Consider the following 23,017-nt stretch of genomic DNA (forward strand, 5'->3'; position numbering starts at 1 on the left):
TGCTGTGCTACTGTTTTGGCCTGAACTTGTTCCCCAGTTATAAACAAGATGAATGTTACTTTTCCAGATCAGTTTTGTCCACTCTGAACCCTTCCAACCGGGTCTTATCCTAAGACAAGTTTTTGTTCCATCACAGCAGGGCACCAGGCACTGCTGCAAGCACTCAGCAGCAGCTCAGAGGTGTTTGGGTTTTGGGTTTGGGAACTCTGGTGGCACCCAGCACTGAAATAATAGCAATCATCTCCCTCTCCTGGTCTGCACCTTAGCAAGCCTTCTCCTCAGAAGAAAAAAAGAGCCTTTGCACAGGAAATTTCTCATTTGCAGCTGGTTTGGGTCCATAAAGTGATTCACTGGCTTCATCTGTAGGCACGTGACTTTTCAAAGCCTGGCTTGTATGGCAGCCTTGGCTTTGGGCCCCGTTAGATCCTCAGCTCAATTTTATCCCTGAATTGTGCCCTACCGGTCAAATAAGGAAACACAGATAACGAGCCACTTGATAACGACTGACCAGCACGATAACCCATAAGCAGGGACGGAAAGGCATGGTTACTGCTAGCGGAGTTCTCCCCTCCTACAGCCCGAGCCGGGCACTAAGGACGGTATATTTTAATAACATCTTTGATGACCCGTCGGCAGATTGGGCAGCAGGCGTTGAGTTGCTTCTTCAGCTTAAGACCACAGGTGTTGCAGAGGCACATGTGTCCGCAGGTGTAGATCACCGTGTCCACCTCGCTGTCAAAGCAGACGGTGCATTCCCCGTTCTTGCTGCTTGATGGCTCCGGAGGGGGGAAGACGGGAGAGATGGGAGGACTCAGGGGGGAGCTGGGAGCAGTCACTGCAAAGGAGGAGGAAGAAACAAGATCGTTCAGTCCCCAGGATGGCACAAACTCGACTGATAATGTACAACGAGCACCCCCTCAAGTAAATTTTTTAAGGCACTTCCTTCCTTAGTTGTTGCCTAGTTTCTCTGGCCAAATAAAATCCCAGCTTATTTTACCTGTCTAATTGGTAACACAAGTATCGTTCCAGCCAGAGCTCGACATCTGTTTTATACAGAGAAGGCCAAGGGCTGCTTGCTTGGGCTTCCCCAAGCAGCGACGCTATTCGCACACCCGTCTCAGGGTGCCGGCGAGCAGAGCCCCACTCTCCCAGACGGAGCTGTGCTCCGAGCAGGGTGCCTTGGCCGTCTGTGCCGTGCTGCTGCAGCRAAAGTACCAGGCAGGGCATTCGTGCACCTCTGCCCGAGAGCCAAACAATAGCACACGAACACTTCTTCGGGCAGCTGTCCGGGAGCGGACAACTGACAGCGCCGAGAGAGGCAGTCCGGTTCGTGCAAGGCTTGGGAGCGCATGGCTGGGGATCCGGGACAGGAGCCTGGGAGTTCCTGCCTCTCTCGGTCCCATTAACCCACAGATGTGCAACACGGCACATCTCGGCTGTGCCAGCACCGCGGCCGCAGCCAGGCAAGCTTTGGAGGGACCAGCAATGTCTTCTCTTAGACTGACTGATGTAGTAACACACAGCCCTTCTTCAGGCTGCGAAAAGCTTCTCACCTATTTGTTTTTCCTTCCAATTATTTCTGCCGGTCTCACAGCAGATGTAAGATCTCCCCACTAACTTCGTCCTGCTATCTTATATAGTCCTAGCACATGCTGTCAGCGTGTGTTCGTGTCTCCGTGTACTGCAGTCTGGGGAAACCCGAACCCCTGCCCTCGCAGGGGGCAAGCTGCAGTTTGACACGCTGCACACACAGCAGCATACCTCCCAACCCGGAGTTCAGGGCCGAGCGCTCCCTTACCGAGCGATGACTCTGAAGCAGACGATGACCTGTTCACGCTGAAGGCCATATCTGAGTCGCTGTCATACTGTGAGCCGCCGGGGGATCCTGAGGGAGAGACGGTCACTGGGCTGGACTGCACAGTGCCTGCAAACACAGCAGAGGTTCAGCCAGCTGCAGGGCGAACGCACATCTCGCATGGAGATCCCAAAACCTGGAGCTACATGTTCCTCAGCATGGTGACTCACTTCCACACTGCATGGCAATGACGTGCTTTAGCAATAAAGTATAGCTGCTGCTGAGTTAAGTGCTGCCCCTTACCAGTGTCGTAGGTACATAATTTTACATGTGACCGCCTGGGCCATCAAGTACTGGACCTTGCTATGCCATCATATAATTTCTGTCCAGTACTTCAATGAGGTGAAAAATAGGTTATCTGACACCCATGATTTTGTGGTATTAGGTCACTTCCCCGCAGTCCTGATCTCTCCAAAAACAGCAGCCTCAGGTTATCAGTCTCGTTGTCAGTGCAGAGGCAGCTGGGAAAGCATCTTGCTTTAAAAGAGAAAACCTGTTCTACAAAGCCATCAAGATCTGATTTGTTGACAGTATCCTTAGAGAGAGAAAAGGAAAAGCACTGTAACAGGTCACCAGCAATAGTTAAAAAGTGACATTTGATACCAGAGTTGCGGCAGTGCTCGAGGAATGCTTGCTGTCTGTCAGCAACACACATACTTAAACCACAGCTCCTCTGACAGAAAACACCGCTGCTACTGAGGCAGGCRTTTCATACCTGTTGGCTGGAATAGTGGGTTTATAAAGAAGCTCTTTTATAGATGACTTCTCTAAAAACCAGCCAACCACACACACGTCCATCACTGCCTCCTTCCCTGTTGCTTATTTTACATTTCAAGTCTCATCCATTTCTGGTAGACTTCTATACGCTGCATACATCTACGTTACAGCTACCATGTCTCGCTTGTTCTTGTTTGTGAAAGCAAGGTCAGATCAGGAGCTGCTTACTCACATCAGTATCACTTTCCTCATGCAAGCAGCTCTGCAAAAGCCAACACTGCCAAGGCAAACCCACAGCTTGCATTCTGGCCCAAGCAACTTCACTAGCCAGGTGCTCCCCATTATTATCTCTTTCGGTTGCACTTACCCAATATTTTGAGCTGGTTGATTACACCATGGATTGTAAAAAACACCCAAAGAGACTGTGAGGTGTCCACGCACATTAGCATTCCTCGGCTGGCTCCGTTCACCCCGTGGTGCACCTCTCCATTCGGCAAGACCATAAAACTGAGAATGTCGCCACTGTTGAGGACAGGGAAAGCTCGGTAAACCACCCAGTACTCCTTGCGGTCCAAGAGAAAGTCTGGATCTGCTGGGAGCTCATTTGTCCGTAAAGTACTTGGATCACAAGAAGTGATGCCAAATGAAAGGGCCCCATAATATGGCAACCCAAGATGTCCTACTTCCACAAAGAGGCTTTCACCGATGTGCAAAGGCCGGTCAGAAAACACCAAAGTCCTATTGCTTTCTTGCCAGTTGGTGCATGCAACCATCCGGTCCTGAGAAAAAGTAACATCAGGTCCGCGGGTGGGGTGGAATCGCAGATCTGTATCCAGGAAGGCCGGGACCCCCTGGGCACGCTGCCGTCTGTTTGGGCAACAGGGGATGATGTGGTTGTCTGTCGGAAGTCCTGGTACCCGACTCAAGTTTAGGTTAGCAATTTTGGCCACCACTTGGTTATTCTCCAGTTCATTGTTATTGAAGTTGGCTGAATCATGGTTGCTCTGGGGAAGGCAAGTGCTGAGTCGTGCAGAGCTGAGACGGGCAGTGGTCATGGTCTCTGCAAACATGCTATCTGTGAGATAAATCCAGGGATAAATAAGGGATGTTAGAGTCAAGGTACAATTAGCTGTTTTTGTTGTTACTATTGTTATTATTTCAGCCTACAGATTATCTGAAATCCATTCTTCTCAATGGAAAAGCAATGCATGGCTGCATCTTGGCAGTAACTGAAAACCAACAAGTATTATAAAGTATTCATGTAATCTGAGAGCCCCTTCCACTGGTGAACTGGAAAATGCTGTAAACCAATGTGGTCCTACAGCTTTTCTGGTAGATGGGACTAATAGCTTTGCACTTGCTCTGTAAAAGAAGGAAATGTCTCAATATCCAGTTGTCTCAATATCCAGTTGTCCAAAGGTCTCGTGCAAGACAAATCCACAATACAGTAATGGGTGAAGAAGCACAAGCATGAATATATATTCCTTTCACACTCATTCACTTGTAACTGTGACATGTCTAGGCACAAGTGTGCTCAAAAGAGGCCATTTTACATAAATATTTCAGGCACAGTCACCTTGTTAAAACATATCCATCTGACTAAAGAATACCATCCCTCACACAGCTCACTACCATTGCTGATGTCTTTTATCAGCAAGTCAAACCATAGCTAGTATCTCAGGGGTGTTCACACCAGTGTAAAACTTGAAAAACTGTTTGGAAGTGGAGATTTTTAATTGAGAGTTTGCCACAAAGCTACTTGCTGCAGGTGTTAGACAGAAGATTTCTGAAATAAGAGTGTTATTTTCTACTTTCACAGCAAAGAGAAAACCAGGATGCTGACTCTTAAGTCAGTTCCCAGATTTTCACCTTGGCCGCACTGGGCCAAGGGGGAATTTAAAGGCATGGGGAGGTTAGGGAGTGCCTTTCCCTCTACCAGCAGCACTGCCTGGGGTGGCTTGGACATTTCTCTCTGAAGGGAAGGCACCAAAGAGCTGAGAAAGGTCAAAGCATACGGAAATAAGAGCATCTGAATGAAACAGACTCCTTATGTTCCCAAAGATGGAGAAGGGTGAAGCATTCCAGCACCAACACTGCCTGCTATTTGGAGGAGAATATCACAAGGCTTTTACCAAAGAAGGTAAAACACCCGAACCCATTCAGCAGCTGCAGAGGACAGGCTGCCTGAGTTCAGAAGCCCATGCAGGGGAGGCCTCCCGCATAGTCTTGATGGCTGGACCAGCTGCTGCTTGCAAGAACAGGGAATTTAGCAAGAACTGCTGCAACAGAGGAGCAAGACAAATCCAAGCTTCATGATGCTGAAAGATGCACTTCATGTATCTGCGTTTTGGGTACATTTCTCAGCTCTATTTGCAAAATTTTGGAAGGAGGAGTCAGAGAGACGAGGACATCTGCTAAGACACTGCTGCATCTGTTGTAAACCTGTTTGGTCCACTGGGTAGGTTGAGGGGCTTGGGACTTTGATGGAAAAAACCCAGAGCACTGGTGCTCTCAGGCCTCATCTTTCGCTCTGCACACCTGGCTGCCACAGGCCGGGACTGGGGAAGTGGTGGAAGGAAATAAGCAGAATTCTATTTTTCTAACTGTAATTTAAAGCGGAAGAAGGACTGCTGTGGTGAAGTAGCTGTACTGGCCAATACTGCAAATGTTCCTTCACTTCTGCAATGAGCACCAGAGGCTGAAGCATGTCACAGTTGCAATTACAGGATAAGCTGCTGGTGAGGTTTAATTACACATTTGAGACAAACAGAGCAGGCATGTTGTTTATGCATAGCATTCTTGGCTGTAAAATAATTGGTACCATTTTGAAGAATATCCATCAGAGCTGCATGCCCACTAAACTAACCATTTCACAGCTTATAGCTGGTGTCTATTCAGTGTGAGGACAGAAGCACCATCCTTTACAGCAGGTGCAGCTTAGCTTGGCTGTTAAGACTAAATCAACTCCTGGGAGCCTCCAGGAAAGGGGAACACACCTGTATTTTAAAAGGATGCCCTATGGTGTAGACCAGTTGAAAGCACTCTGTCTAACACTGAATTCACTTGAAATTTCAATGCCTTAAAAGTCACAGAAGGCAAGTCATTCCATGGCAGTTCATTCAGTTTGCCAATGGGAACAAATTCATTCTCTCTTGCAATCCACCCAACAGATGGTTCCTTGTAAATCAGACAAGCATCACCTGAATGCAGCGATCTACTTGCAGGATGAGGGGAGATGTGATATTCTGTGGCAAGGACCCCAAAGCACAGAGGAGCAGCATTACATTTCTCATCACTCTCCAGCTGGCAGATTACATCCTGTGCTGCAGCCAGCACTTTTGCAAGCACACGGTGACGACCGTTTGTAAGGGAAAAGGTAAGTCAGCTTATGTTTGCAACACAGCTTGTTAAGCTACTGATCTAGGTGGGCATCAAGGTCAAAAGTTACCATCATCTGTAACACAAGACAGGGAGGAGAAATCAAAGACAAAATGACCTTAAATTTCTTGTCTAAATGAAACAAATTGGGAGAGGGAGGGATGTGAAGAGAACAGGATGGGAATAGGTTTCCGAACTCAGGGTTTGACACTACCACTGCTGTCAGACTGCCCTCTCCCATGCCTCGGTGCTTCCTAAAAATCCCACAGTAGCTCAGGAAGGTAACGTGAGAGGTTCTAAGCAGTCTGCAATGGAGATAAGAGATCCAGGCTGCAGCTTCAGCCAAGGGCTGGGGAAGGTGCCAGGACACGCTTGGGAATGGGTCACTCTTCTTGGGGGACTGGCAGTAACTGGTAGCTGGAAAAGAACAGGGGAAGCCAGAGCTGGTCAACTTTATCTCTTCAGTCCCTGAGGACCTTGCTGTAAAGCAGCACTGTGCTGCAGCACACCACAGCAGCACGTCTGAGCTCCAAACAACGCTGGGTACAGTTACACTGCACTGTAAAGATTTCCATCTAGCCCATCACATGGCTGCTATAATGTGCAGCCTTAGGACTTTCCATCTCTGACATCTCTGAAATATATTGCTTTATGGATTCCTGCCATTAGGAAAAGAAAAACAGTTAATTTGAGGTACAAAGTCAACAATAAACTGTTCTTAAATGTCCCAGAGAAATGATCAACCAGATAAATCATGCATCTTTTCTCCATGATCATGCAACTGACTTTGTGGAAAGAACAACCGGAAGAGTATGCCACTTGCCAAAATATACACCTACCTAGTATTTGCACTTCATGGGTAATTCCATAGACATCTATGAGCGCCCAGAGAGGACCAGAAACTTTAATACCACAGTGAAACAAGATTGGCTCCTCGTCATTAATACTGTAGAAGACTCTCCCATGACGGTCAACCCAGAAGGCCAAGATATTGTCTCTGACAGCAAACCTCTCTGGCAAAGCTTTGGCCCAGTATCCAGGTCGGGTCACTAGGTCCGGACAGGCGTACTTTGGTATGTCGTCAGAGCTCATCTGCGATGGGTCATGGATGGTGAAGCCAAAGCGTAGGGCACCACTCCATCCATGGTGCACAGCCACCAGCTTCAGCCTCACTTTCTCGTAGAGGTGGATGGGCCGGTTGGTGAAGGTGACCCCGTTACAGAAACTGTTCCTCCGAGTGGCCTTGCGAGAGTGAGCATCCAGACGGACATTCTTGCCTTTGGCTTGGGAGTGGAAACGCGGCGGCTCTGTGATAGCAAGGACAGAGCGTCTCTCATGGCTGCTGTTGGGCAAACTGTAGTAGGGTCGGCTGGACACAGAACGGGTCTGGTGACTTGTGTCTGCAAAAGGAGAAAACACCAGCACCATTAGAAATGCTTAACCTGGTTTGCTCAGCCTGTGAAACCCTGCAACTSGCTTTCTGCTGGCGTTTCAGTGTTGCTTTGCATTGCTTGCTGAAAACTGCTCTATTTACGCTTGAAATGCTGTGGGGAGTCASAGTCTGCTCTTTGTTATGCAAACTGGCCCTCGGCTTTATGCAAATATAATACCAGTCTGGCACTTTTGGGTAAAGGTTTGGCAACCTGCCTGCCCTTTTACACCCCGCAAAGCCTGACGAAAAGAACATCTTTTTGTTCTGATCGGATGCATCCTATTCCATTCAGAAAGGCCTGATACTTTTGACTGTAACTCATGCATTTAAAATGCATGTGTTGTTAAAACAGCAGCTCGACTGACTGTGGCCAGATTCACATCATCACTGTGAATCAAGATTATTAAGATCAGAGATGCTCAAGCTGAAAGGTGATACTGGTAAGATACTGATTTTTTTGTGGGACATGAAGCCCCTGTCTCCTCTGTCCCTTAATTCTGTAGTAGTGAAAAGGAGCTTTTGACCCATACAAGTAAACCAGGGCATTTAGAAGCTGGAGTACTCCCTCCGCATCGCCAGAGTGTTCTTCCAAAACTTTCAACCCAGCCCCTGGTTCAGATACCAGATCCAACTGGCACATTAAGGAACATTTCATCCCGCAAAGCATCGCCTTTACACAGAACCTCCCATTTGAGCTCAAAGCACTTTATAAACGATGATTGTTTTTAGCTTCACAGCACCACAGATGGCACAGAAATCCTGCCATCCTCATTTTACAGATGGGAGAAGGAGAATTTATGGATGAGATCTTGCAGCATTGAAAGTCAATAGCGATTTTGAGATCAATTTCAAGAAAAGTAGATTTGAGGCCTAGAGTGAAGTTCATACAAGCATGAAGCAGAAATGAAAGAAAAACCTAGCCTTTCAATCTCGAGCCTTAGCTATTAGTCCACTGAGGCAGACAGTCTTTTTTGTACGGCCTCTAACACGTGGGGTCTTACTCCAAGACTGGGCTTCCATGACCATGACCATGACCACCACCACCACTGTTACRGGCACTTCTGTTTCTTCAGTCTCCCCCTCCCCCATCCACCCCACCTCTCTTCTTTTTTGCATTTGACTTTGTAGATTTTTAAAGCAAAAATGCAAGAAGGCCTGGGTGCTCAAAGTCATCCTGTTAAATAGAAAACTGCATCATATGCACACATTTATCTGGAAACATTTTGCCATGTTTGAAGCTTTAGAAACCGTCTGTCCGTTCCTTCCTTCAAGCTGCTTCCTCCCTGTTTGCAACCTCTGGCTTTGCTTCGTGTCAAGGGAAGGATTTTCTGACGCTTTCCTCTCGTGGAAAGAAACAACAGAAGATGCTGGGAACTCAACGGGGAGAGCTGGCAAGAGATCCACAATTGTGACACCTTCTTGCAAGCAAAAACATACCAGGTAGGGGAGTGAGAGGCYGGGACTTGCATTTGCTGAATTACTAAAGCCTCTAAGCAAGGAGCTGTGCTTGCAAACGCAAGAGAAGAGGGGTCACGGGCAGGATCTGAATGCAGGATTACTCCTCAAAAAGAGGAATCTGAGCTATCAAGGCACAAAGTTCCTGTTTTCACCAAGGAAAAAGGGGAGTCCTACATTATCACAGGCAAAAGCAGTAGCTAAATAAAAGGTCTTTTGTACTCCCTTCATTTGTGCCGCACGTGACACACCGCTTAGCACTAGGTAATGGCTAATCCTGCCTGTACAGTAATGCAAATAAATATACCCTTGCCCTCACACCAGCGGGGGGTTTGCCATTTTGCTGCCAAGGCCAACAAGGCAGAATCCCTGGGGAGCGYGGGAGGAGGAAAAGCCTCCCCAGGCGTTAAATCCCCTGCCCGGCTGCCAGTCACCGCGGTCCCTGTGGGGCACAGCACCTCGCCGCAGCAGTGCCACGGGCCGGACACCTTCCCGCAGGACCACCGAGCTCCAGGACAAGGTCCCCTTCGTCTGCGGGAGGCCAGCCCCAACCACGCTCGCTCAGGCAATGCTCCGCAGGGAATTCGCCTTGTGGAAACAGGGGCTGCGGGAGCCATTCCTCTAGGGTATTCCACGGAGAAGTTTTGTTTCTTGCCTCCTGAAGAGCTAAAACACAGAAGATGGCTGCTTTCAGCACTGATCCAACCGCTTTTCACGTGGGTGCTGCTACATGTGCCTGCCTGCAAATATGCCCAACAAATTACGCCGCTGCAGAGGAAATAATAATTTGGGGTATCCTTAGTAAAGAGAGGCATGGCGGTACGAACCGAACTAGCACGTAACGCTGGGCTGGCGTGCCCGAGCAGAGAGATGTGAACACTGTGCTGGCCATGCTTCGCCAGAGCAGCTCCACGCTTTTCTTCTGCCTTCCCGGGCCCTTCGTGGGGCTTGGCTTCGGACGCCGGTTAAGCTCAGCCACCGAACGGTGCTCCGGGACAGACCCGAGGGTTCCTGCAGGACCTAACACTGCATCAGACCTTGTCTGGCTAGAGCTGCCCGGCGCAGAGCAGCCCTAGCTTAATAATCAATTGAACTGCGTTTTCCTAGGATGCTTAAAAATAACTCCCCTGTAAAACAGAGTGGCCTGACCTCAATTTCACTTTGTTGGCAAGGAGGAGGAAGGAGGGAAGAGCGTTTTTGTCCCCCAGCGTCACAAAAATCCCCTGCTTTCCACCCAGCGTGCRGCATCAGCCTTCCTCCCACATCAAGCCGGTGGAGAAAAGCTACGCCTGAAGAACGAGCACGGCACTTCTGGGAAGCGATATCCACCCTGCTGCATGGTTCGCAGGCAGGTACCTCTCACATCGCTTTCAGAACCAGCAGAAGACTGACGGGGCAGCGTCAGCGACAGCAACGCCGAGGACGGAAAAGCAATTACATCGGCCCACTTCAAACACTGCTTTCAGTCCACCCTGCCAGAGAGGAACTTCGGGCCAGGGCTTGGGTTTTGTTTTTTTTCAGTTTTAATTTTGTTTTTTAAAAACAGGAAAGCATATTGTGACTAAACAATAGGAAAGTCTCCAGAAGGAAATGAATGGATAATTTATTTATAACGCCGTTCCCTCCTCGCATGAACACCTGTCGGTTGCCACCATGAACAAAGCGGCACACAGCCCAAGCCGGCAGAGGCACAGCTTTCCCAAGAAAGACACGTGACGCTGAACTCGGGCACGTGTTTTACGCCTTTATGTACTGGAAGGGCACTAGACAAGCTCAAAAAAAACGCTTGTGAATTTGCATTGCCCTAACTTGCGGCTCAACTTTTCTTGTTTTGCTCACGTTCTGGTCCCTCTGCTACGTCTCTAGACCCTGCGAAACCTTCGCCTCCCCTCTCTGTGCTTCCCCCCAAAAGCAGCAGCCTGTTAGTGGGTTAATGACAGCCAAACCATGGCAGAAAAGCCATCCTATCCCAGGGTGCCTGATGCGGTGACAGGCAGAAAGAGCTACGCCAACTCTTTTTTCAGTGATAAGATTCCTACGATGCTCTGATCAAGTAATTTCTTCTCTTTATGCCTCGCTTCCCTGTCTAAAAGAGAATGATAGTATTCCCGCACCTCGCAGGAAAAGGATTAAAAATTGTGACGTTCTCAAATGCTTCGGTGTCTGAGCGCTGTAAGCATTTAAGGAGGCTGGCTAGATTATCAGAAGGACACGAATGCCTTGGGAGAGCACCCACGGATGATGTCCTGAGGTCCCATCCAATATTTTGCTTCTTTTCCTTCGGGAGTTTGCTGGGTCCCTTGTTCCTGCTCTCCCCGACTGTGATTGCAGCGCTCACAGCATCAGTCTCTCAGACACAAGGGTGGGGGGGGGGTTCAGCAAGTGGGAAACAAGCCAGGAAAATGGAAGAGAAAGCTCAACTGACGAAACATGAATGCTGTAGGTAAGGGCTCCTCACTGAAACTTGCTACGAGAAATCCTGATTGGAGTTCAGTATTTCCATGCATCTCCTTTGTAGTATCCCATGTGCCGCACTAAAACAATGCTGAGCTAACGGCGACCCATGCTCTCAACAGCAAGTAGAGACGTAGTTATCGCACATCTGAAACTGCACCTTCTCTAAAGGCCAGTACATGTGTTTCTTAGATTATGCTGACCTTTGGAGAGGTATTTTAACAAACAYGCACTCTGCATTTCAAAAAGGTACGGCGGACAGACTCTGGTCAAATTCCACATATTTATCATGGTTTCAGTTTTAAAAATAAACATTTTTCACCCATTTGTTCACAACATTAGGCTTGCTGCGGCACTGACATCCCACTGACGGCAGCAGACAAAATTCGCTACAAGAGCTCTCTCGAAAGCTGCTGCTCGCCAGGGTGCAAGGCAGAGAAGGGCTGTTTGCTTGGGGAGCTGACCTTAAGCCAGACTGATCCTGCCTTCGCTTGCACAGGCAAGCCAGGCAGGAATAATACCACGGAAAGCCCTGAAGTGAGGGAGAAGAGAATAACGTTCGAGGAGATGAACGCTGCTGGCAGAGAGCTGCAAAGAGGACAGCCTGACGGTGCAGAGGAGGAGAGCGCTCTGTTCCCAATGTGCTACGGGTAAATCCACGGTCTGTCTGTACTAACTGTGCAACGGCTGCGTCAAAAGATGGTCCCTTAGCTGGGACCAGCCCTCCACTAAGGTCCCCTCTCAAGGAAGCCCACCACAACAGAGGTACCGGGTTTCGCAAATGCAAACCATGGGTCAGCAAGGTCCCAACCAGCCAGGAAAACTGGATAAAGCAAGGATGAAAAGGAAATTGTGAGGACCACTGGCCAGTGGGTAACGGGCTCACCAGGGAAGAGCAGCTCATCAGCATGCAGATGGAGTACGGTCTCCCCGCACTGTTCAGACAGAGAGGGAGAGAAAATGCTGGCAGGTAGCACGCAGTGTAAAATCTACCCATTAACGCTTACTGCACAAGGCAAAGGGAATCTACCCAATACTCCCGTGCCTTATCTTTATGGGCACAGCTTTATCAGCACCATTAGAACYGATTCCTATTACAGTGGGGAGGTAGGTCAGTGCTGCAACGACCCTGTTGAACATTAAACAAGGCTTCTGCGGGGGGAGGCAGGTGGCTTTTTTTTTTTTTTAAACAGGAAACATCACAAATCCCAACAGGTGGGGACTCCGTGGTGAAGTGCAATACACCTATGGAAAGCTTGTAGAAACAGCCCTCATGGAGCTAAAGTCAGCGTGGTCCAGTAAGAAGGCAGCCCTTGCCACGCTGTGCATCACGCAACACGTACGGCYGGAGAGCACCCAGCAGCCCCCAGCACGCCAGCGCCCGAGCGGCTCTGGGCTGCTGGATGGCTATTACAGGTAATAAAATACTAACAGGAAAATGAAACAAAATCCTGATCTGATGCAATCTTATCTTTTGAGAATAGGAGCCAGGAATTTGTTTACTTACATATTTAGTGCACTGCTTAGATATTTTTTAGATAAAGAAATCGTGTCCCAGAACTGTCAGGGAAGTGTTGGTTTCACATATGCCACACTCACCAGTGAGAATTTGTAAAGTTAGGCTACTAAATCCACTATAAGGCTGCTAAATTTCCGATCGTACTGCTGACTTAAACCCACACCAATTGGAAAACTCAACTTTACAATTAATAAATACCCTCCATTTAATTTCCTGGCACTTGCAGGACATGCCTTCCAGAGCCCTGCTCTGACCAAGAGATCTGCCTGCTCTTCCTTCAACCTGAGACAAGTTTCCAGCTGGTTAAAAAAATACACATGGTTCACTTGCAACAGAATGAGATAGAAATTGAGGTGCTAAAGGGAGATTTAAGAGCCTGTAGTGTATCCAATGAAAAGTGGTTTTGTGCCTTTTTCTAAGAGGCTAAATGGGGGGTGGGGTGAGAAGGAAGAAAGAGAGAAGTTTCTACCACAGCCTAAGYACTTCTAGAAATTGTTGAAACCACATTTGTTTCTCTCATGGCTTAGATGGAAATGTTTTTCACTATAAGAAGGCTCATTGCAGCACTGAGGTAACTCTCAGGATGAAAATATCCAGTGGACATATAACATTTCTGCTTTCATTGCAATATAGTTAAGAAAAATCCCTGGCAGAGTAAGGAGGATTGACTTCAACTAGCAAAATAGGGGCAAGAAGTTGTGCCTGGCTCCAGTGGGATTTTCAAGTGTAAGAACCCTCTTGCTTGTGTGGCTCATGCTTGAAAATGAGCATTTTGTGAGGGGTTTTTTTTTTTTTAACACTAAAATCCTTTTTTTTTTTTTCTAGGTAGGCATTAATGATACATTTATTGTGGTCTTGTAGGCATTTCCCCATAAATGCAAAGAGGTATCTGCAAGAGAGCATCAGGCATAATCCTTTTGTCCTGATCCTTTTTGCCTGGAACAGCAACACCCCGGCCAACACGTGCGGTTCGGGAGCGACTCACTATGTTTTCCACCCTGCTGCCGTCCCCTATCTCCGACATGTCCTCGGGAAATGAACTCGTGCATGGCCGTTCCTTTCAAATTAAGCACTTTGTGTGTAGTGGGGAGCTCATACAAATGCAAAGTTCAACCACATCATTTAAAAAGCAGCACGCAAGAGAATGGCTCCCTTGACRGGAAAAATAACCCCAGGCCCTAGTTATCATGGTTAACCAAATGTCATATAACGACACTAACATCAGAGCCAAAAGACAGAAAGTGCAGCTAAAATACCAGTCTCTCTCTCCAAGATCCACCAGCTGGCTTCAAGCAGAAAATAAACCATGACAGGAGGCCTATTCCATGGATGAAAAGTGCTGAGAGCAAATCTTCCATGACCTAGAAGTGATCGCATAGCCCCAAAACACAGGGAAAAGCCRGCACTGTCCCGAAGCAGGCAGAACTGCTCTCTCCAGACCCATTTCCAGACCTGACTGCTGAAGACCACCTCCTGCCTTTCATGCAAAATTTGACTTTYCTTTTTGGAAATGGAGGCACGTCTTCGAGTCTCTCCAGCCCTTTTGCACTTGTAAACCGACCCTCTAGCCCAAAGCCCTGGGAAAATGGGCACAAGTGGCACCAACCAGAGGTGGTGTCCACGTGGGCCAGGTGGCATGGCCTCCCGTTCGCCCCACCACACTGGTCCCTTGGCATGGACATGGCTGCAGTTGGTGCCACAGGGCATGCACAGGTCCCACTCAACCTCCAATTTGGGGAGGCTGAGAGCATCCCAAATCTAGTCCCCAAATCTGCATGCAAGGAGTGAACATACCAGATGCTTTCAAGAGGTACCAGTGCGTATTTTTAAGGTTATTCTCATCCTACCAATTTGGAAATCTGCAACACACCTCCAAATTGTTCCCAAATAWTCAGAACAAAACTCTGTGTAAATGTGGGATAATGCTGACATCACTTTTTCATTCTTTGWCATTGCTTTTTTGTTTCCTTTCATGGATATTAATGTATTTTWGTCTTTGTACCTACCTCCCATAACAACATATTGAACAGTCTTCTTACATCTTTGAGAAGTTTCCAGGCCTTGGCCTTGTCTCCATTTTTTTCTTCTGGGCTGAAGATACTTTCCCTTAGCTATATTATTTTTAACAATACTATTTTTCATAATGAAATAACCCCTTTTTTCACCTGCAAATGAAAGACCACTTAAACTAAAAAGAGCAGAGTAGTATTTCCTCCTCTGTAACCAAATGAAAAATATTTATTAATCTATATATTTTTCAAATTTTCTTGCACAGKTGAGACAGCCAAGAAACTGTGCTCTGGTGGTAAAGGAAAACAAACCTGATGGAAACAAAGCTGGTGTATGGATTTGATGGCAGGGGTTTTCAGAGCAAGGTGGGGAGCCCTGAGCTAAACCAATACAGTCTTGKGGACCAGGCTTTGGACCCAGGATCTGGCATCCCAAAAGCTACCGTGGGGTCTGTGTGCACAGGCAAGTTGGTTATGCTCACCCCCAAGTCCCTGTTCCCCTGCCTCGTCCCTGCTGTGCCCTTGCTGGGTGCACGCACGAACCTTGCCGCAAAGCAGGCCCCATCTTCATTAGAGGCTTTTAGTTCTCCTGCATATAAATAGCGCCCAGAATACACAGAAGCAAGCGATCCAGCAGAAAAAAATCTCCTCTCCCCCGTATTATTAGTGAATCTGGGTCAATGAGTCTGCAACTCTAGTAGCAAATTCTTAGACTCGGTTAATGAGAGGCAGAGGGAGAGAGAGCGGAGAGAGATGGAGAAAAGGCAGGGTTCATGTCATAATCCCGGCTTAAGTCTTTCGGCGCAAGTGATGAAAGCAGCTGCGTGATGGATGGGGAGCCTTGGAAACGGTACAGCTTATTGTAATCCATTACATGGCCTTGACACCCAAGTCCGTCGGCTTGTGTCATTCAGAAGGCCATCCTCACGAGCCAAAGTCCTTTGAAAGATGGCAGGGATTTGAAAGTCATAAAATATGGGATGCAAAACTAGACGAAACTTTCRGCTACTGGCTAAAGATAAAAACATCTTGTCAAAAATAATCAGCCAGCCACTCTTACTATAAATAGCTCTTATCAGGAAATTCTGGGCTATGCTCTTACTAATACACTGCATATGCAAAGCRTATGATTTCATACACCAGAAGAGCAAACCTGTGTTTCTTACTTGATGTATTATATTTTTGCAAAATTGTTGTCTTCTTTATAAAGTTTAGGATAACTTGGGAGAGCAGAGGACTGCTTAGCTCACTTTATCTTCGAATCCTGAACTCAGAGTCCATAGTGCAGTTTAGGGAGGTGATCAAAACTGTGAACAGTGCTGATGGAAACTAAGTGGTTGATGTCCATTTAAGCAGTTCCACAAATGAGAACTGCTGGGCTAGGAGACTACATATTTTCCAATTCTAAATGCTCAACTTCTCAGTCAGTAGCCAAAATACGTATTTTTGTGATTTACAGCAGAGGGCCCTGGAAGACCTAACACCTTGGGCTGGTAAGACTGGGCTAGAGAAAGGAACTCAGCTGGGGACACAAAATGGAAGGAGAGGAGCAGACAGGCAGAAGAAAAGCTGAGCGTTCTCTGAGGGGGTCCGGGCCTTAATGTCTAATTCCCACGGATTTACAATGATAAGCTGTTTTTTTCAATGGCTGTTACTTCAGGCAGGTCTGAAGCCCACTCCTGTATTCTGACATATCAGTTTTGTAAAATCAAGTGTGTTGTGTTCACTGCAAGTTAAACCCAGCTTAGAAGGCAAAGGTCCTAGGATCTCATTTCCAACAGAGTTTTTGCTGTTATGTCAAGCACCATTTTTACTTGTGCATTCCCTTTTTCCACAGCCACCTGACTCCAGGATGGTCCCACGGCATGTGTGTCAGGGTGCCTTTCTCTCTAACGACAGCTCCTACAAACATAGAGTAGAAGGACTTTGTCTTTAGTGCCTTCAGTGCTGGACAGTGTGTCTCAAATACATATTTTCATTGGATCAAGCTTATCTGAATAGACACAGAGATATTAACTTTACAGCATACTCTGCCACTGGGATGTCTGAAAAATCGCTCCCTGTGCCTCCCAGCTCCAGGCCAGGCATCCTTCCTTGTATCAGGGAGAGTGGACTCTGCCTCAGAGTACCCCAAAGGCCCCAAAAAACCTGTTGTATTAGCAAGTGCTGCTGGTCCCCTGAAGTCACCATAGTCACCATGTGGTTTCTGCATTGAAGGGAGACACCCCCATTGCCATCTCTTTGGGAAATGCATAATATGTTACCGGTTAATCACTTAAACTGCATAGAAAAGATCCTAGTTAGAAAATTTTTCACATTTTGCCCCTAATTCCTCTCCATTTCTTAATTCTTAACCTCCAAGGTGACCTTTTCTTCTACAGACTGTGTAAACAGCTTAGAACTCTTTCTCAGAACAATGTTTTATGTTTAAAAAAACATCATTTTGAAGCACTGCTTTCTTTTTCCAAGCATCACAGTGATTTGTTGAAGAGTTACAAGAACATATGACTGCTATAATCACTGACATTGAAATGGTCTGTACCCTCACCTCTCCGCTCACCGTCCAAGGAGCACATAATGACCATTAATGCAAACAGACTCCGTTTCTAGCAAACCTCTTTTCTTCTGACCAGCTGTACCAAGTCATCTGCACTGGGGATTTATAAATAGTGACCATGTCATTCCAATGTTAATGGGTTTTAATGAAATTGGAGAATGAAATGCATTCCCTTTTAATATTCTCAGAGCAGCAATTTTATTCTATCCCCTATGTTTCGATGAAGGGCTCATGGAAAGAGTGCGGTAGCTTGGCACATCATTCCAATCAGCCTGTCAATGTGTCTCTTCCAGCACGGGCAGGAACAAAAAGAGGGAAAGAATTTTGTTGTTCCTGATGCAGGAAACCCACCCATCCCCTACAGACACATAGCGTCATTGCATTGCACCACATGCACTTGTGAAACAGGAAAAAAAAAAAAGATTTAAAAAGTAATAGTGGTAATTTAGCATAGCTTTTGATTCCATTGTTCTCTGAAAACACCCTAAAAGCCAGTATTTACATTGTCTTCATCACTATGAATTTGGACTGTATACAATTTATACTTACTCCCTTTCCACCTCCGAAAAGCATGTTTGGAGAAAGGCCAATACGTAAGACGTGCTGTGAAATCCCTGCATGGATTTGTGTATGTATCATACAATTTTATAGCTGATTGTACGGTGTGCGTCTGACTTGGACTGCATGATGCTCGAGCCAAGAAGTGCTATGAGTTGTGTGCTTTCCACACTCAATAAAAACACAAGAAGACTTTCACCATAAGCACCAAAATTTTTCAGAGACAGGGCTACACAGGAAGGAAAAGCTGCAGATGAAGAACAAGAACAGCACTCAAAGTGACGTTACAAGAGCAGAAAGGCCTGACCATTCATTTGGGCTCTCAATTTTTTCCAAGAAAACCCCATGAYAAAGGGAGCAAACCTGCTGTTTTTCTTTGCCTCAGATTTGTTACAGAAGCCTCTTTCATCTTTATCTCCTCTCTTCATAGTGGTTCTAAGGGTTTTTTTTTTTTTCTTCTTCTTCTTCTTCCTCCTAATTACAACTTCTATATAGTCAGAGGCCAGGAAAGAATTCAGTTTAAAAGAAAAAGCGATGGAGCTATTTCAATCCAAACAGGAATAGATAACCAGATAGCCATTAGACTTAACAGTGGCATCCATACAGGGCTTTTGATCTGTCCTAAGCGAGCCACAAAACCACAGTGAAAGGGGAAAAAAGGCCTCTAGGAAGATGTTCTTTCCAACAGCCTTACTCCCAACATGGTGCAGCATTTTTTAACGTTGTCCATAGTTCCTTTTATATTTACATACAGTTTAAACAGTGATCTGGCAGAGAGAGGGGAAAATGCTTTGGGAGGAACGCATGGCTGAGGAAGCTAAATAAAGAAGTGGCCAGGTCTTCAATCATCCTATATTTTATATATACAAAGGCTGCGATTCCACTAAGCTTTTCAGAAACAATATGTAAAGAATCCAAAACAGGGCAAAGGGATGGGAATAACTGGTTATAATTAAATCGGGGGGAAAAAAAGCACAGCTCTTCCACCCTGCCAGGCTAGTTTTCCTGAAGGAATCCTAAAGCGCAACGGGATCTTTGATGGTGGGAACTCCACCGACCTGCAGATAACTGCACAGYGGTGGTTTGAAAAGCGATGTCCGTCTGGGCGAAGGGCTGGGACAGGGCTAGTGAGATGCAGCGGGCAGCAGGGGAGCCCCCAGCTGAGAAACGTCGCTCTTCTGAAGCGGTTTATATGGGCAACCTTCTTGCCACCTACAGGAACTCGAACCGTGAGCGCAGCTAACACCAGAGAGATTTTTAAATAAGGTTAAGTTTAATCCAGATTTTTTTCCCCAAGTGCTCCGAAGTCAGGCGAGCACATTCAGGGCCCTTCCTTAGTGCCCAGGGCTCACAGCCCTCGTGCCCCAGCGTTTCCCTCTGCTTTGTGTGCTTCTGCCTCTCACCAAGAAACGAACAGTCCTTGCTTCCAGCCACCTTACCGAAACAGATTTTTCTGGTTTGAATCTCAGCATTTTGCTTTCTACCTCTCTTTCTTGTTTCTCATTCTGTCTCGTCCCATCGCTTGCTGGATATTTTAGTTTTTCCTCTGAATAGGTTAATTCATTTCTGCAGCACAGAAATTAATACTGGGGGCCCTTCTTGCCCATCCTCTGCTTGGTTTTTTTTTCTTCACCCCTTTTTTATCAAGTCGTCCAATGCCACCGCAATCTTCCATGATTTTTCTAATCTCATAACAGCTAAAAAGCAGGATAATTTGCTGATTATTTTTGGAGTCTTCACCATCCAGGCTAGGGCTCTTTTCTTTTTTTATGATGAGTTTTTTCCCTCACCTCTTTTTGCAATAGCTATTTTTATGGAAGCRTTCCCAACTGTTCAAACCCTGTTCTCTACTTGAAGATAGAATTTAAGTTAGGAACCAATAGGGTTAAATATAGCCCTAGCAAGATTGAGAAAGAGATGAATTTTCAGGAGACCAAAGAACTTGAACTCTTTTCATCAGAGGAGACACTCCAGCAATGCAATTGTGGATGGACAAGGTGTCAGGGATTAAAAGATTTAGTGCTGGAGAATCCTTTCAGATACCGCAAGCAACATAATTCTGACTACAAGGAATAGTTAGCGTTGCTTGCAATGCCACGATTCTCTAGAATGCTTTATTTAATCTTGCAGGTCTTCTCCTGCACTATTTGGCATCCTCATCATAAACAGACAGATGCATCTTCATTCAACTAATGTGACAGTCTAACCTGTACAATAATGCCATATACTTTGCTGGCTGTTTAATTAATGTTCAGACAAATAAGCTATAGCTGTTTTGAAAAACATTACATCTTAAGAAATAAAGCCAAAAGCCTTAAAAAAAAAAAAAAAGACAAGATTTCTTTGCTAGTCCAGAAACAGAGGAAAACGTTCCACTAGAAGAGACACTTTCCTTAGTCAAAACTTTTTGAAATGTTTTCTGCTGAGCCCCAAAGCCAATCTGAGAGAAAGGTGGTTGTGTACCACTCGGCTGCCGCACGGCTGAGATGTGAGATCCGTTTCCATGATATTTACAGGAATTAATAAGAGGAAACAAGAAACACTTGAAGATATTAAACTGTCCAAACAAAAGCAAATACAGTCATACCATTACTGGACACACGATGACCTCAGCCCCTTTCCTCATCTCCAATGTCTTCAATTATTTCAACAGAAGGATTTGGATCCACACTGGGCAAGAGAGGTTTATTTTGAAGCCTCCATGCCAATTTTCATGCCAGTGGGATTTGATCCCAGCGCACCTAAACCAGCATTTTACTCCCTTCACTCGCCCTTTGTGGTACTGCAAGGAAGAGATGATAAAGGCGGGTGAACTGAAGAGCCCTGGAGACGTGAGACATCCTCTTGCATTGCTGAAGATAAAAGTCAACTTCTAGGCAAAGCCTTTTTTGCTCCTGCCTCCCTGCCCCAGAGGAAGGAGTCGCTCCCAAGGGATGGGAGCAAATGTGTGAAGTGTCCAGCAAACAAACAGCACTACAACCACAAAAGAGATTGCGCAAGGAAACCTGCCTGCCATGGGAGGAGGAGGAGAAATCAAACACTAGTGTTCAGCACATTTGCCCATCTGCTTACTGTGGAGCTTGCAATACGATTCAGCAGAGCACATGAAGTCAATAACTTCAAGAGAGTTTACAGCGGAGGTACAAGCTGTTGTTATTTTTGTAGCTGTTTTATGTTTTTAGATTTTTTCATAGACCACTTACACCTATTAAATCCCCCTGTACTGTCAAACCACAGGCTCCTGAGTAACTATGGACTTGGAAATTTTAGAAATCCCCAATGGAACAGTATAAACAGCTGTCTGAAAACTCCAGTTTCCACACAGATGGCTCTTGTTCTAATTAACAGAATCAAACTTTAATTCAGAGTCAGTCATTGGCCTTGTTTAGATTTACTTGGAAAAACACACCTATAAATCACATGTGAAAAACTGTGGAGGGAAAAAAAATTTTCTGGGTTTTCTTTTCTTTTGGTAGAACAGAATTTTATTACCAGACAAAAAAAAATGTAATTATATGTTGACAGCTTAGAGCCTATTGTGGTTCCAGCTACAGTAAAACACAGGCAGCGGGATGAACGCACATGCACGCTGTCTTTCTGCCTGTTTGAAACACGTGGCACCGAGCGTCTCTCAGCCTGCATCTGAGACACATCTTCTCCCAAGGATTTCTGAGGGACCGGGAACCTGAAAATACGCTGAAAAGGGGATGCCAAGTGTATGGAAAGACTGAATTCATCCAGCCAAGCTCCTGAGAAGAGACCCTTCATGCCTCCTCACTCCTGATGCAGCCGCTCTCGTGGGAGCCGCGGCTGCCGGGGGCTCGTGCGTGCCGCCTCCGCTCTCCAGCAACCCCACTAGCCTCCGCACCCAAACTCTCAGAGAGGTGAAGTTCCCGTGAAAATACTCCTATGAGAAGAGGCCAGCAGGAGGAGGGGAACGTGCAGGGCTGCTCCCCCAGACCCAAATCCACGACACCAGGCGTCACGGCTACCACTGCTCCCCGAGCGGCTTGCTTACATGCAAAGGCTGTTTAGATTTGAGAAGTCCCTTCAAGAGCTGCAGTAAAGCCTGCTTTTAAGTCACTCATTCATTGCAGCTTTCTGCTTCTGGCAGACGAGGGGAGAGGATCAGCTTCCCCGAAACCTCCCCCGCACCCTCCAGAAAGCCACGTTCTTTCCCTAGCGGGCACGTTCCTGTATGCCCAATCCATCTTCTTCCAGGACATCTAGGAATTGGCTTGAGCTGAAGCAAACGGCACACAAGATATCTAAAAATAGCTTTGAAAAATCATCTAAGTGGCAGTAGCCAATGTCCACCGTCACACAGCCCCGTGGGGGAGAGGTGGTGGCCAGCTGGCTGCGCCGTTGAAAGGCCCCGCGGCTCACGTCCGCGGAGGACTTCCGGCCCCGATACACGCTGCGTGCATCGGGCAAGGTGTCCGCGCGCCGCGGTGCGTGTGTGGGCCTTCACTGGCAGCCGAGGCGGCCAGATCACACTCCCGAGTCAAATCCATCACGCTTAGCGGGAGAACCAGCCTGCAGCTTGGAAGAGCTGCCAGCAGCGGATGCCAGTTTAGCCAGCAAACATCAGAGGCTCTTGCATGCTCTTAGCCTCCACGGGAGCCGACGAGAGCGAAAACGGCGGAGGCAGCAGCCCGGGGACGTGCAGCGCAGCCCATCCTCCGGCATCGCTCTGGGCTGTACACGGCGTCCCAGGTTCCTGCCCCGGACCTGGCCCTCCTTTAGCTTTTCACCCTTCATTTGCCACGCTTTTGTGTGCACTGAGAGATATGCTTAAACCTGCCGGTTTCCATTGGCCAAGCCCTGTCTTTAGCACCACTGTGGGTTGTTTTCAAGCAGAGCCTGGGACATGGGAACAGCAAACCTCCTCCGATGAGGCAGCCCAGGCTGAGCAGGCTGCCTCACCACGGACAGTCTGGGGCACTTCCCAGCTCAGCTTCCTACGCGAGGCGAACGCGCACCGAGCTCAGCAAGATGGCAGCCTGGCTTCCCGCAGCCCCCAGGTTTTTCCAGGATACCCCGGTCAGGCAAGAGCAACAGCAGAAATTTGGGGTGTGACACA

General features: G+C 47.1%; 1 protein-coding gene across 1 annotated transcript; it reads right to left on the minus strand.

The window, feature by feature from the left end:
- Positions 1-590: 590 nt before the first annotated feature.
- On the minus strand, positions 591-7,378 carry NEURL1B (neuralized E3 ubiquitin protein ligase 1B). The gene is made up of 4 exons (XM_026063552.1): positions 6,790-7,378; positions 2,940-3,647; positions 1,799-1,924; positions 591-835 (listed from the first exon to the last, which is right to left on the minus strand). Exons 1-4 carry the CDS (start codon positions 7,376-7,378, stop codon positions 591-593), a joined length of 1,668 nt encoding a protein of 555 aa, XP_025919337.1.
- Between the last annotated feature and the right edge of the window lie 15,639 nt (positions 7,379-23,017).

Source organism: Apteryx rowi, unplaced genomic scaffold (genome assembly GCF_003343035.1).
Source record: "Apteryx rowi isolate R43461 unplaced genomic scaffold, aptRow1 scaffold_2, whole genome shotgun sequence".
NCBI classification, from domain to species: domain Eukaryota; kingdom Metazoa; phylum Chordata; class Aves; order Apterygiformes; family Apterygidae; genus Apteryx; species Apteryx rowi.